Here is a 15,829-nt window from a genome sequence, read left to right as displayed (position 1 = left end):
AAGCTAATGAAATATCAGACTGTGAAAATACGTAATCATTAAGACTACACAGCCAACAGTCGCATTAGTGACGTCGTCATCACCAAATCCTGTAACTTAGACATTGTAGAGCTGCTCCTGTATATTAGCAGCTCACAAGACTGACCAACTCTCCTTTAACATAACTGCAGTTGTCAATATGACCAGATTTATTCTGATTTTCACCTTTTTTAGTACCTTTTCTGTGTCGAGTTGGCGGCCATGTTGGTGTTTGTGTCGTTATCGAGCGAGACGATGTAGTTCACTGAGACTTTTCTGGCTTGGAAAATGATCTTTTAAATTGACATCATATGGCACAATTCAAACTGGGTTGTATAATTATTTCTCTCTATCCATTCACTACCATACAAAGTTTTTCAGAAATAAGGGCCCACGGGGTCCATTGGAAGGGTTGTGACTTTAACAGCAGCAGGTAGTTGGGTTATAAGCGTTCTGGATATAAAACCCATACAAATCTAACCACATTCAATATATTTATGGTGTCTATCTGTTCTCTTCTCTGTAGTTATGTGTTGGATGTTTGTTGTCAACCATAAACAGAAACCAGGAAACACAAACTCTTGATAAGGGGAAGGGTGAGAGGCCGATCATAGAGGACATACTAATATGAGGACATTAGTTGATAGAAAACTTAAATGATGCGATCATTAATTTATGAACTTCTGCAAATATGTGACCATGATGTGTCTCAGGTCAAACCAATAAAAAAAGAGACAATTAGTTTGAAAAAAAAGATCATATATGACTTCTCAGCAAACAGATGCGTGGTATGTTTTTATGACGGGGAAAAGTCCACTGCAGCCATAAAGCCGAGCAGATAAGCAGAAAACAGACAGATGAGGATCAGTTCAGACGGAGACATGGAGGGGATTCATGCACACTTCACTGTGAGGACGTGCTTCAGCTTTCTGCTTCTGATTCTGCTTCAAACGTCCACTGAGGCCCAGAGTGAGTACTAAAATCAGCTTCACGGTTCACCTGAGGCTTGTTCGTTTTTACCTGACTGATGGTGTCACCTCACACAAATAATGGCCTCATTAGCCGTGTGCTGACTGGCACTAAAAGACCATTTCTAACTAAACACAGTGCGAGAATTAAGAAAAATGTCGTACAAGTGGAATAAAACCAGAGGAAGAAGTAGTTTGACATGTACAAACAGCACAGCGCCAGAGAGGTGAAGGGTGGAGACATTTACAATCACTGCTGTCATTAGATTTAGCAATCCAAGCTAAGATTATCCGTCAGTTGATCTATGGGTCACTGTGTTTATTACAAAATTCTCAAAGGGTGGAAGGCAGCAAATCTGATGATAAGTTACAAGGTACAACTGGATTAGCTACCTACAGTAGCAAGAATAACCCAAGCTTTCCAAAATGTTTTATTTGCTGGAGTTGACAGTTAAAGAGAGTGACTTACAGTAAAGTAGTTTTGATTGTCTCCTCCCTTTTTCCTCTTGCACATCGAACAGTTTGGGTTGCTGCAGTTGCCCCTAATGGAGGAGACGAACAGTGGTGGTATTTGAGCTTTATTGTTTGAAGTGTATGAATTAAACATTATGTAACTTTTTAACCTTAAAATAACAGCTTCAAAACCATCTTGATGGTACAGTGTCTTGTCGCTTGTTTCTGCACTATGTAACTTCAGTGAGAAGGTGGTGTTGCACTCACCCACACAATTTCTACGTGATATTGCTTTAATATTTTGGATTTTTCTTTTCAATAGTTAATAAAGATAAAATGAATGATTTGAGTGTGTTTAATATTGATGAATACATAGACACAATCTAAATCCTGCTCCAGTTTCATTCATGTTCTCACATATCCATAGAGCACTGAAGTCACGCATTTTCCAGTGGGACTTTATTTTGGGAATACTTTGTATGGTATTGAACGGAGAGAGAATTTTTGCATGCATCACACATATGATGTTTGTCAATTTAAAAGATAATTTTCCAAGTCAATTTAACATAACTCTAACTAAGTACTCTTATATTTCTGAGTTTGTCTCAGAGCACACTGGGTCTGTACTACCAAAACAATAGATCCTTTGGACACACGGAGATGAAACAGATACACGTTTGCTCATCTGACTTCGGAGAGGAAAGAGAACAAACAGAAAGGTTGGTATTGTGTCTAATTTTGACATCTGCATTTTTCCTCTCTCCCAACAGTCTGTAAAGTCCCTCTTATTGTTCAGTTTGATGAAAACAATGTGGTCGGTGCTGTTGTTGTGAGAATTGACATCCAGCCAGGGGTGACCCTCCAATTCAATCCTCCAGACGTCCCTGACAACCCATTTAAACTTGAAGGACCTGACCTGATAGCTGCAGTGGTGTTGGACTATGAGGTACTGCCTGTCATGTCTAATAGCACCAACCAGATCCAAACCCATGTCAGCTAAGATAATGGTCTGTGAAATCACCTGACTGTTGAGCCTGATTTTCTTTTCTTTTTTTGGTTTTCAGACTCAAACCACTTATGAAGTCAAGATCACCTGCAGTTCACCAGGAGAGAGCGATGTAACTATGTCTTCATACACTAAACCTCTCATTCTGTACTAACTTTACATTTTTCACTTCATGGTGTATTCAAACCTTTTAAATAACAAGTGATTATTTGTTAAGGCAGCATGTAGACAGATTAACTCGATCCATGAGTGTGATGATGTCATATAATAACACGCAATATAAGAGGGAGAAAGAAAGAAGAAGACAAACTGAGGGGTCCTAGTTTCCTGAAGCCTCCTGAAGCTTGACAAGGATTCCCAGGTTCCTGAGGAGATCATTAAGGTTCTTGAAGAGGTTATCGGGACTTCAGGGGGCTGTTAAGTTTCTCACAGAGGTGTAAAGGTAGTTTAGGAACTTCAAGAGGCTGTCCGGGTTCTTGAAGAGGTTATAGGGACTTCAGGAGTCTGTACAACCTTATATCATACGTTACCTTTTCGCAGAGTCAGGCTCTTCATGCAGCTTAAAGATGGATGTCAGAATTCTGTGTATTTATGTCTGATTCTTTTTGTTATTTGATCACATATTAATTACAAGTTGTAGTGAAGATGCAATCAGTAATATACAAGAATATAAATAGCATGGTAAAAAAAAGTATTTTAAACAATGATTGTCTCTTTGTTTCCAGTTATCCCTCGACTTTTTTGTAGCTCTGAACAATGTGAACGATCAACCACCAATCTTTGCAGAGAACCAATACCATGTCAATGTCAATGAGGTAAAAGTCTTAAGAAATACATTCAACTTAACAGGAGTTATTGTTTGTGTTTTTTGTTTATTTGTCACCTTACAGAGGCTTTTTTTTTTTTTCATTGGACAATTGTTGTTTTAATAGATTCAAATTCGTCCAGAGCTAACATCCTTGTCTCCTTAAGCTTATCTAGATCTGGATATGGCTTCTGTAGATAATTACACTCTACAGCCAATATCATGTGAACACAACTAACATTCGTTTTTTTAATGTGGTCTGAAACTTTGTTTCACAGTTTTTGTTTAAATGAAAGAAAATGTAGTGCTTCCATCTTTGTGTCAACAGTTCATTTGTGTTTGGCCCTCTCCTGTTTCAACAACACAATGCTCCACCCCATCCAACACCTTTGGGGTGAACAGAAACGTGTGCTCATTGTGTGACAGCTGATTGCGAAATGATCCATGAATAATTCATTGAAATGCTGAAAACTGTACCATTTTGTCCCAGATGTCTCCGGTGGGCACAAGCGTGGCCCGCATCGCTGCCACAGATAAAGACAGCCCCGACCTCTTCTATACACTGACGTCTGAATCTGTAAGACCTCATCATTATTTTTCCTTTGTCCTAATTTAGATAAATCCTCTTGTTGTTTGTCTTCTGGTCAGGTGACATTTCATTTAATCCCCAATACAGCTTGAGCCGAATCCCTTTAAACTACGGACAACTAACAATCCAGATATCCTTGTTGAGACGCCTCTCGAGTACGACAAAGTCAAAACTGTCGCACTGTTGTTGACTGTTCAGGTGAGTGTTACTCGCTGCAAACGATGATTTTGTTGTTCCAACTCAGGAATAATGTTTAATGTTTAATGTTTCTGCACAAATATGTTCAGCAGGTTATTTAAATAACTTGATGATGGTCTTTTTACCAAAACATTATTTAAAGTTTATTTCTGATTGCAGGTGAGGTGGACGGGAGGTTTGTTCTGGATTTTGTTGATCATTAGGGTTCTACTTACATGTCAATCCACAAGGGTGCAAAAGAAATCCAATATTCAGTCTCTGTTACTTTCAGTTGGCTATCTTTTGTGCTGCTGTCTGACGGAAAAGGTAAAGTTTAGGTCAACGTCAGCAGTCAACCATCAAAATCTTCCCAATATTTAGATGGTTGACTCCTCGATATTCGGAAACAAAATATCACTGTTATCCAATATTTTAGCTTCTATTCTCAAGCTAAACCAAGACAATCAACATTATTTGAGTGAGCAAGTTAGTGAATTCAATTTTCTGAATGATTTGCTGCTCTAGAGAGACCAGAGGTGCTAATGCAAGGTGAGTTTGGAATCATCACTGGATTTACTGAGGAGAGTCTGTTGTATCGCTGCAGAACAGAGGGACATGAACATTGTGTGTGGGTGTAGGCCTTTAAATGTAAAGAAGAGCCTTTTTGTTACTACAGATCAGGTCTCCAAACAGCTGAGCCTTGTCAGACTGGTTTCTGTCCAATTTCTCAGGCCTCTACTGACTATCATATTGTAAGTTCTACTGAGACAATCAGGTTCTGTTTTCCATTTTTTCTTTTCAGGACACAGCACCCGGAGCAGCCGGTCTTTCATTCACTGCCTCCACCACCATCGTGATGACCATCGTAGACGTGGACAACAGACCGCCATGGTTCCAGCCCTGCACGGAGTTTGAGAGTGGGGGGGCTTTGATCTGCCAGAGCTCCGGGTACACCGGCACGGTCAATTTAAACGAACAAGAGGTGCGACACTTAAATTGTGTCAACACTTAATCTGGAGAGGTGTTACTGAACCACCAGGTGACAAATGTTGATTGAGGGAAGCGATGTGATTTTGCCTGAACTGAAGTACTTTGAGGCCAACGAGCAGCTAATCAGTGCCGGATATACCTGAGATAAACTAGTAGGACTGCCGTAGGACCGACCATGTCTAAAGTCAAAGGGCCCTGACGCAATGGCCCTATGCCATTGCTTGTCACCTGTTGGTATGGATTTCCTCTCACGCTGTTGGCCGTCAGCTGTAGTCTTTGTGTGTTCAAGGGCAGCTTTTTTGGCCAAGACACAGGTGACATGAGGCAACGCAACAGTCAGCCTTTGTTGTAACCAGCACTAGTTGGTGTGTCTGGGCCCAAAGAGTTTCTATCTGTTGTAAATATCCAAGAAGGAGGCATGATTGGCCTGCCATCATAGCCTCCTCCTGGCTTCATCCCCCTGATCTCGGTGTCTTTTGCGTTACCGCGATGGCTCACTGGGATAACCACACACACTTTCTCCTCTGCAGACTGGAATACTACCGCTGAAACCAGGACCGCTTTATGCCATCGATGGAGACAATGGAATAAACGAGGGGATAATGTACTCATTCCTAGATGGTAAGCAACCCAGACTCTAATAAACAACAGTGGTTTGTTTTTCAGTCTAACGTCTACATCTGCAGACATGAGTTGTTGATTATTTGCAGGTGGAAGCAGCTCAGTTTGTCTGTGTTTCAGGAGATGCTGGCGGGCTGTTTCAGATCAACTCTGACTCGGGGTCAATCACCATGCTGAAGCCGGCTGACTTGTTGGGGACGATCAGTCTGACAGTGCTGGTAAAGACAACACATTCAACTCCTCTTATCCAGTTCACTCAAATCATGGCCCCTTGTGTCTCTGTTAATACTTCATCTGTGTTGTTGTTTATTACTGCAAAAAACCTGGAAAAAACAGTAACCCAGTTTTAGTGTAGAGCATCTTTTCTACCACTGAGGGCTGTAAAGGTCATGTCCTCATTAATTTTTCTGGAAATTTGAGGGGGTTTTTAATGACATTAAAGGCAATTTACATCATTTTTAAACTAAATCTCTGAAGTCAAACTGAAATTAAATATGTTTTATCTGTTCTGTAAATCCCATCCTGTGTTCTCATTGTGGGGAAAAAAATGTTTCTTACTTTTGATAATAAAGGAAAAAAAACTGCAACTAAGAATTAATTTAATCATCTCTGGTCATTTTCTCGACTAATTGATTAATCGTTTGGTCCATAAAATGCCTTCAGATGACCAAACATTTTCAGGTTGACATTACAGAAGACTAAGAAAACCAGCATATATTAATTCATAAGGCTTGTATCAGTGACCTTTGGGCATTTTAACTTCAAAATGGTTTCCCATGTATTTTGTGATGGTTGACAGATGGTTTAACAGGCCAACTGTTTCAGCTCAATTAACAATACATTTAAAAAAAAATGAAAACCATGTTGACATTATTTTTGAGTACAAAAAGGGACGACTAAATGTGATTTCAATTGGACTTGAAAATAAAGAAGCCCTGAAGGGCAATTGAGAACTATATTTTCTGGTGATCCATTTTCTAAGTTCTAAAAAATCACCAAACCTCTCGAAGACTCTCTGTGGACAGACGTCTGTGTCTGTGTCAGCTTCTGTGTTTAATTCTACCATCAGGTATGTTTTTCTCTCCCAGGCTGCTCAGAAGACGAACAGTTTTCAGTTTGCCACCACCACCGTCTCAATCAGTGTTCAGGTGAAGAGTCTCCACCCTCCAAAGTTTCCGAGCTCAGAGTATAAAGCTGTTGTCACTGGAGTCGGCATCATGGCGTCGGACCTGAACAACAAGGACGTGCCACTGCGGATCCTCGCCACGGATGATGACTACGCTGCCACTGGGGTAAAACACTGATTCTAGACTATATATACTGCGTATGTGAACGTTTGTTTCTGTCCAGCTGTTTTAATGCACATCTGCATAAAAAAACTGAGTGGTCTGTGCAGCCAACATGTACCACTGCTAGCGGTCAGTCGTACAGGTAGCTCTCAAGTCGTTACTGGGGATAGCTGCTCAGATTGGGGACGGTTTTATTTAAATAAGCCTCAAAGAGGCCGAAATCTGAATGGCTGACCTAGGCAGCCCAGAAAAAACTGCCTGGGATGTCTTACTTTACAGTTTGTGCCTTGGTAGTCACTCCAGATACCCAAATGTGTGTGCCCTATCACCGAAAAAGTGAGTTTTTCTTAACATGTCTCCTTTAAACTTTGTTTAGTCTATCAAATAAGTTTGGCTGACCTGGGGGTTATGTCCAGTGGCCATGATGTTTTAGCTTTTTATTTTGGCTCTGAACACATTTGATAATATTTAGCTTTTATGGTTTAAAAATGCACATGTATGCAGATGTCTTTTATAATGGCAGTAAATTTGAGATGTGGGTGGTTATTCAGAGGTCTGGCATCAGACTACTTTGCATTATACAATGTTTTTGGTAAGCCAGCTGAAATACACAGATGGATGACACATCTCCACTTCCTCTCACTGTTAAAAATTAAGCCAAAATATCCCAGATCCAAACGCTGCCATCTTGTGCTGGCGATGTCATTTGAAGCCAGAGCCTGTGCAGTAGTGCTTGGCAAACCCAAGGCTGGTTCTGGGCTGGTGCTCATGCTGGTTTGGACTTGGTTCTTCCTGGCTTTGCATGCCTACTTTGGCATCCAAACATGACTGGTCCTCAGACCACTGATTTGGCTTCCAATCTTTTGTTTATTCTCCTTTGTATAAATCAGAACATGCTACACAAGCAATTGTTTTTAAAAATGGCTGTAGCGGTAACCTTGACCTGACATAAGCAGTTCTTTGTTCTCGACCAGCAAAGTGTTGATGGTGCTCTGGAACCAGTTTTCCTGGCTGAGAGGCAGTTCTTTGGCTATCGAAACACAAAGAACTGGTTCCAGAGTAGGCACTGGCTCCGGACCAGCCCCTGAACAGCCTTGGTTGATAATGGTAATGATGTCACATTTATATAGCATCAAATAACTAATTGAAACCAAACTTATCATAAATATTATATTAAACATACATCCATGAACTCCCTAAACCATCTTGATGTGTACTGTGGGGTTTTAGTCTGGCCCATGCAGCCAGTCACCAGGAAATGTGTTGGCTTCAGTTTGTGTCATCCATATACGATGCAGTGGTAACTTAAAGTGGTGGGCTACTGCTTTGCTGAATTTTCATCCCATCGTTTTTGTGTTTGATGACTAACATTAACACACTAACAACACTAACCTTTTCATTTCTGTTCAAACAGGGTTTAAATCCCCACATCACTTACCAAGTTACAGGTAGCAGTGATTTCTCCATTGTTGATGGCTATTTATTCATGACCACGGATCTCCCAGAGGAAACATTATCTCTACAAGTGAGCTTACAAATTTAGTCAAACTTAAAGTGACTATTTGAAAGATCATTTTCTTTTTAAAGACTCGACTTGCTCTTTGTACTTTCAGGTGGTGGCAACGGACACAACTAACGACCAAACAGCTACAGCTCAGCTGTCAGTGCAGGTGACAGCAGGTAGGAAAAAAACCTTAACTGATGGCTCGATTAATGATTGAAAGGTCAACAACAGACTTTACTCAAAAATCTAGCTAGTGACCCCTCCAGACCAAAAGATCCTTTCCTTTTGGTTTTACTCAATTTAAGATTCACAGCTGGACAGTTTCCAGCACAAAACATCTCCAGGAAGAAGAAGTTACCTACAGTTTAACCAGAGGAACAGGGTGTGAATTCATTACCTGGGTAGTCTCGTTCAGACTGACAGACTGAGACGGACTCTGCCCTGGCAACTGCATTTAGTCCTGTTTAATTGTGTCACATATCGGCTACTGCACAGTCCTGTGGTTGGTCTCCTCTGATGTCACCAAAAGAAACAAGTTTGTTTGGACGTGAGCAAAGTATTTAATTGCAACAGTGTTTGATTGGCCGCCTTAACCAGACTGAGTTTGCTTAAACTGCACCAGTTCAGGTGTGAAAGCTCTTTTAGATGTGTGTGAGTAAACAAAGAGTGTAAAGTAGCGGATGCAATGTGACCCAATGCTGGTTTGCTCCGGGTGGTGTCAATAGACGTGAACATCTCTCAATATGGTAAAGATATGTGCATACCTGAAGCTGTATGATTCCACTTCCTGAACGTGTGCAGACAGGACAAGGAAGTAGAAAAACTAAAGGGAACTCATTTATTAGACCCCTGTTTGCTCAGTTTTGAGTGCTGAGGTTTCCACATAAAGCATGTCATCTATTAATTTCACTACTGAACATGTTTATGCAGAAACCCCTCGAGGTAGAAGAGGAGAATTACTACAACCAAGCACATAAAAAGCTCTCTGGATCCACAAGGACGACTAGCTGAAAAAGACTGCCTTGTCCTGTGGCCCTTTTTTGTGGGCGGTGTCCATAGATTTTAAACAGAAGTAGATAGTGAACCCAAAGATGGCGCCCATTCAGTCCAATAAAAATTACTCGACTGGCTCACACACAAACACAAAAAAATTCCTGCCCTCACGGTTTACTTCCTGGTTATTCGACCCACTGAATATGCACAGTAGAGTTCAGAGACTACTACTAGATTTTACATTGTGATGTCATCACAGATTTTAAAATCACGTTTCTTGCCTCAAAGAAAATTTTATGAATATTAAACTTCCATGGATCAAAAACTCATAATTGACTCGTAATTGATTGCAGTTAAAAGTGTCCTGTCAACGGTTTTACAGACATTTCTTCTATAATGGTGGTTTATGGATGAAAATGATTTTGGGCTGCAGGAGAATTTCTCACTGCAATATCCTGAGTGGCCACTGGACAAAATAGGAAGCAGGGCTGAGCGGCGCTCGAGTATCTAGGTCTATAATACATTCATGGCTACGCCACTACCTGTATGAGTAGCGAATGGGCAAGTGCGTCCACCATCTCAGACTGCTACATACAAACCATGGATGTAATAAGAGAAATTTGGATACAGCATCAGGAATAGAGGCCTGTTCACTATGAAAGCTGCTCAGTGATGCATGAAGACAAAAACGTTTGACTTCCTCCATGTAAAATTACCTGGTTTCCGCATTGTGCCTGTAGTGTGTACGCACTCGAGACTTCCGGTTTAGCCTTCCACAAATCTGAATGGGAATAAAATAATCAGTCATATGACATTCAAAAAAGTATTTCCCATTTTGCTTCTTTCATGCTTCTTTCACATTGTTAGCCTATGGGAAAAAGTCTTTTTTGGGTGTACATCATGTGACGTTTTAATTACACCGTTTGGCCACAATGTCAAATGCTGTGCTCTTCCTGGGAGCTTGATGGCAACACCACGTGGACAAACCAGAACTATTGCAGAACTATAGTGAAACTACAAATTTGTTAAGTAAGTTTATGATTATAATTACATTTGCTAATGATTACTTTGGACAGCGGTGCATGGTTTCCTGTTGTAGCGTAGCATATTTTTGTCCATGTCCATATTGCTATTATTATTACTGTCCAATAATTTGGAGAAATATTACGTTTATGCTTTGGCAATACTGTTTTCTATGTCAATAAAGCCCCTTTGAATTGAATTGAACTGAAAAATATGCTTGGCAACTATGCACCGTCGTCTGGGGGAAAATATGAGCAAATCATAAACTAACTCAACAAACTAACAGCTCTCTTGCTGTTCTGAGTATGCTTTGTCCAAGATGGCGGACAAACTCTTGGATGCACTACTCAGATCTGCCAGTGACAGGCTGCAGTCATTCTGTGGCAATTGCTTTTAGATTTTGACGTCATATCATTTCTTCTATGTGACTGTAAAATAAATAATGGTAAAAATCCACCTTGCGTCCAGTTTGAAAATAGGGCCATGAAAGTGTGCTCTCCTCCCAGGTCTCACCACCACCAGTTTGCCTCAGACCACAGACAGTGTGGCCACGACGGCCGTAGACGAATCCACCACCAACGGCAAGACCACCAACCCAACCACAGTTTCAACCACAGGAACCAGTGGCAGCACAGCTCCCCCAGGTGGTTTCCTTTTGGTAGACTAAGTTATATAAAATATTTTCTCGTTCATGGAAGTTAATCTAAGGTGAGAGCGACCCTCACCTGGTTAACAAAGACACCACTTATTAATAAAACAAACTTTTGTACTTTGACCAGAAAAGGTGACTTGTTGACATTCAAAGCGACCAACCACAGAGTCTCTGCTTTGTCGTGCAGTGACAGCAGTCAGGTCTAAAAAGGTGCTACCAGACTTAAACAGACTTACCTGAAACTCGAACTTGAGCTCAATGCTGAGCAAACTATCCTCAAAAAACAAAAGGTTGGCAGAAAAACCTCTGCTGACAAAATAGCAACTCACCGTGTAAGATCTCAACTTTGCACGCCCTTAATGATTTAAATTTCTAATAACATACTGTCAAACAATGCCGTGGCATCGCTGGCACATATTCTGTTTTCTTCACTTGATAAGACAATACATTTAAAAGTTTAATGATGAAGTAATTCTTCAAGATCTAATGGTTGTAGACCATAAGCTTTGACATGTGCTACTATATTAGCTTCAGTTTTAGACTATTTAGCAGCTGAACTGTTAGCTTTGTTAGCTCAACTGTATTTTTTTTAGACTACACTGTTAGCTTTGACTTAAACTAGCTAATATTTAATCTTAACTGTCTAGCTATGAGATTAGCTTGGATTTCGTTGAGATGAACTTTTAGTTTCAATTTTAGTTAGCAACTAGAAGATTCTGAGTTAGCTGCTTATGTGTGACCTTCGTTCTTGCAGTGATCGTACCATCAGGTGGATATGGAACGGTGGAAATGGCAGCAGTCGGTGCAACCCTGGGTGTCCTGCTGTTCATTTGTCTGGTGGTCATCGGGGTGCTTGTCTTCCGTATTCATAGGGAGAAAGCAGACTGGAGAAAAATCCACGAAGCCAGCATGTTCCAAAGCTCTGTAAGTTAAAAGTTCAAGAGGTTGTTAAAGTGTCTGGAGTAATGGCTAGGACAGGAAATAGAATCTTCTTCTACCCACTCAGACTCATTCCTGCTCCTGCTTATCGCTAAAGTGGCACAGACGCTGAAATTTCATCACAGCTCTTTGAAATCTGTCTGTCCGTACAACGCTCCCTACGATGACCAGTCAGATTTCCATGAGCGTTGGCTCCCAGAATGCTGCTTTATCATCTGCCTTTCCTTTAGGACCATCTTGAGGAAAAAAATTAATAGGATCCGTGCTCCCCAGAGGATGAACCTTTAAATTTAAATCCCATTTTTAGCTTCAGTGCTGGCAAGGCTATAAGAATAACTTTGTAAATGATCTGTATTTATGCTGCACCCTTGAAAGAGCTTCACAACCAGAGAACCTTGAGTTGACATTGTTTTGTCAACATCAGTATAGGTTTGACTTCGGTTAGCTGAAGTGTAACCTTTCATTTTAGTTATCTACCAGGTTGTTAACTTTGATTCGGTTTAGCTTTAAAACTTTTTCAAGGATGAGAACTACCGGTTGGTTTGGCAAATCCCTAAACTTTGTCTCAAGGCTGGGAACTGTTAGCTTTCCCAACTAAGACTCCTAACTATAAGCTATAACTTGGGTAAGCTTCTAGACTGGTGACTTTGACTTAGATGAGCAACTAGACCTTTTGTCGACTCTGGGTGGCTTTGAGATTGGGAAGTTCTTCTTGGGTCCCCAGACTCTAGATTTGTGAGATCCCATGACCACGGGATCATGCAAGTCCAGCGGCCTCACAAGGTAATAATGTTGCAGGAACTCAGTTTGTTCTGGACAAAATTGTCCACCAAATAAATGTTATGCCTACACCTATGGGGAACTTTTTGTCCTCTGAATTTATCCTTGAATTCAGTGACTCCTTTCAAGCAACAGAAGTATCTGTAAGCCTCTGGGAATGGAGCCAAGTTATTTTAGCCGACAGTCCCGATTATCGCTTGACACACACTGGCCCGAAAAGCATTTTCTCTTGCACGATCACTGGAAAAACAAGCAGCTGGTGAAACCTAAATTTTTTGACTACCACAACCCTCCCCCAGGAATGGGTCTTTATTATTAGAATTGATCCCTTTGGTCCAATAACATTTTGAAAGTCTAAAGGTCAAACAGGAAGCCACAATACTGCAATAAAGCTCTGTTTTCTTCTCTCCCTGAATGTGTTGTCGCCTGCAGCTGCGTAAAGGTTCAGTCGCTCAGAAGGAAGGTATCCAGTACACCAATGATGCCTTCCAGAACAATGAAGATGGAGACAGCACTGGCTCCAGCACTCCTATGAGGGGAAGTGTAATGGTTAGTGAAGAGCCACGAAAAGCAACAGGGGTCCTTCCTGTCAATGAGGCCATTGTGAAGTCTTCGCTGGCGCTGCATGCCCTCCTGCGTGATGACACCAGCGAGGCAGGGTCGGACAAGACCGACAGTGATAAGGAGGTGAAACCCATCCTGACCAAGGAAAGACGCATGGATGAGGGATACAAGTCAGTCTGGTTTAAGGAGGACATCGATCCCAACGCAAAGGAGGAGGTAGTCATTATTCCAGACAGCAGAGGGCATGACAGCGAAGATGAAGACGATGAGCAGCCATCCAGCAGCAGGGAAGAAGACGAAGACGACAACCCGTCGATAAAAACCCCAAGAGTCGTCTTTAATGAGGCAGATCTGGACAGTGGACTCGGGGTGAAGATGGAGGATCCAGCAGAGAGCTCAGAGGATGACGACGTAGTTAACGTTGAACTTTGAGTGGAAGGATGACGACATGACAGGTCAACACCCTAGAAATCATTGTCATTCCTGCAACACTTAGTGTTAGCAGTCTATTACAGATGACCAGTGGCACAGATCCATAAATGAACACACCTAATGGAAACATTTTAATAAGTCGTTTATCAATGTATATGAATTTACAAGCCTCGCTCTGTGTGAAGGTTTAGATTTTGAGTAAATTTAACCTTTTACAACTTTTATTCTTTAATACTTGATACCTGATTTAAGATAATATGTCCATGTATCATGTACTGTAGCTGCTGTCGAGATCAGTGAGGTGTAAATGCAGGAAGAGAGTGCCACAATAATAAGTCTTAAAACCTGGAAATAAGCATGTTTGCACTTCTGGTTCTCCCTCAAGTCAATTTGTTTTAATCTCAACAGGTTTAAATAATAAATAAGGTTTGTCGTTAACAAAGGATTAAGACATTTCAGATTTTGTCCCATGAAATAAAATATGTCAGTTAAATACCAAACGTTTGAAATAAAAAAGCGTACGCCTTTTAAAAAAGTGGTATTCATTTGTGAAGATTATCTTGATGAGCAAAACCTGTGAGTATCATAAACTTCTGTTTGCCACAGAGCTTATTTTCTGCAATAATCCAAAATCCTGTTGATGAGAAAAATCTCATAGGCTGTGTTGAGGGAACCAGGGTGATGCCAGTTTCCATGTTAAGCTTGATTTATGCTTGTGTATTAAGCATAGCCTCTGCGTATGTACTTGCCCTACGCCATAGCCTAATGTGCACCCCAGAAATGTAACAGCACACTGCAGCCACACGAACCACAACTACTTATTTTGTCCGCTTGGTAGCATCGTTTTTCCGGCTTCCCCTCATGTGCTTAGCAGCAGTGGTTATACAGACGATTATGACCTGTAGTTTCCCCAGTAAACACACTGCTCTCTTTGGCTGTTGCGGTCCCTCCTGACTGGCCAGCTGCAGCTCCTCTTGAATTATACTGCCCCTCCAGAGCCGCTTTTCACTGCCAGATTGTCTCAGCGCTAGACAGAGCAGACATGCGCTGGATGTCTGAAGGGCGGTCAGAGGCAAATGCCGCCTTGCCGAAAACTCAGTCGTTGCTCACTACTGCGTAGGCCACTTATTTAGGTTGCGGTATCTAAGTAGAGCTCTATAGAAATGAACGTTTTTGTGGACCCCTAGTGGTCCTCGCTAGTATCAGAGGGGGTCCATGGAAGATTTTTAAAATAAATGTGTATGAATGGATTTATGCTCACTAAAATTAGACTCTTATTTTAAACCTACTTTTCATTATTATATTGCAAAATTTGTCAAGACAAGGCATAGCGGGGCCAAGCTTGACACACGATACACCAGATGTTTAGAGAAAAATGTTAGAGAAAAATTAGAAATAATATTTTTTTTTGTATAAATCACTGTTTGTGCTGTTGTACTTTTGTGAGGTAAAAATGCCCTTTAAGTATGTCAAGTTAGGGTTATTTGAGCATTGTGGGCATTGAGTGACACAGGAATGCAGACTATTAAGGGAACTTTGGATCCTAGTACCATTTTGTAGTTTACCAATAAAATGTAAAACAAGAGGTCTTTGTTTTTGTTCATGGCACACCAATAAGTTTCTGTTTTGCCCATGCAATAAAAATGTGGGCACCCCTGTAGATATGATAAGGTAACAGCAGCAGGAATTTGCTCTCTTTCTCTTAAATAATGACATTTCTGTCACTAGCTTAGACTTTGTAGTAGAGCAACCAGTATCAATGGTTTTAAATTGTATTAGAAAATGTCAGATGGAAAAACAGACTCAGTCACTATACTTCCTGGTATTTGGGGTTTATTATTGTTCTTAATAACTGACACACCGAGAGAAACAGCAGCTGATAAGACGGCTGTTCCTGTATGTGATCATAAAACCCTCCCTGCCGATACTGAAGACTGTAAAACATTATGACTGAAACAAACTCTGAACTTCCATTAAATAATCCACAGCAGTTATCAGACATGTTTGTCAGCAGTTTTGTGTTAAA

General features: G+C 40.9%; 1 protein-coding gene across 1 annotated transcript; it reads left to right on the top strand.

Moving 5' to 3' along the window:
* Positions 1–899: 899 nt before the first annotated feature.
* On the top strand, positions 900–13,817 carry LOC311263227 (cadherin-related family member 5-like; the record flags this gene model as incomplete). Its single annotated transcript, XM_084363150.1, has 14 exons — positions 900–987; positions 2,210–2,385; positions 2,504–2,557; positions 3,171–3,260; positions 3,741–3,827; positions 3,927–4,037; positions 4,819–4,998; positions 5,537–5,627; positions 5,748–5,845; positions 6,716–6,919; positions 8,331–8,441; positions 8,530–8,596; positions 11,843–12,012; positions 13,240–13,817. 14 exons carry the CDS (start codon positions 900–902, stop codon positions 13,801–13,803), a joined length of 2,091 nt encoding a protein of 696 aa, XP_084219276.1. The 3' UTR covers positions 13,804–13,817.
* Positions 13,818–15,829: the final 2,012 nt, after the last annotated feature.

This window comes from Pagrus pagrus, assembly GCF_965226575.1.
Source record: "Pagrus pagrus genome assembly, chromosome: 10".
Lineage (NCBI taxonomy): Eukaryota > Metazoa > Chordata > Actinopteri > Spariformes > Sparidae > Pagrus > Pagrus pagrus.
The sequence above is the reverse complement of the archived record's forward strand: the minus strand, read 5'-3'. Positions and strand labels throughout refer to the sequence as shown.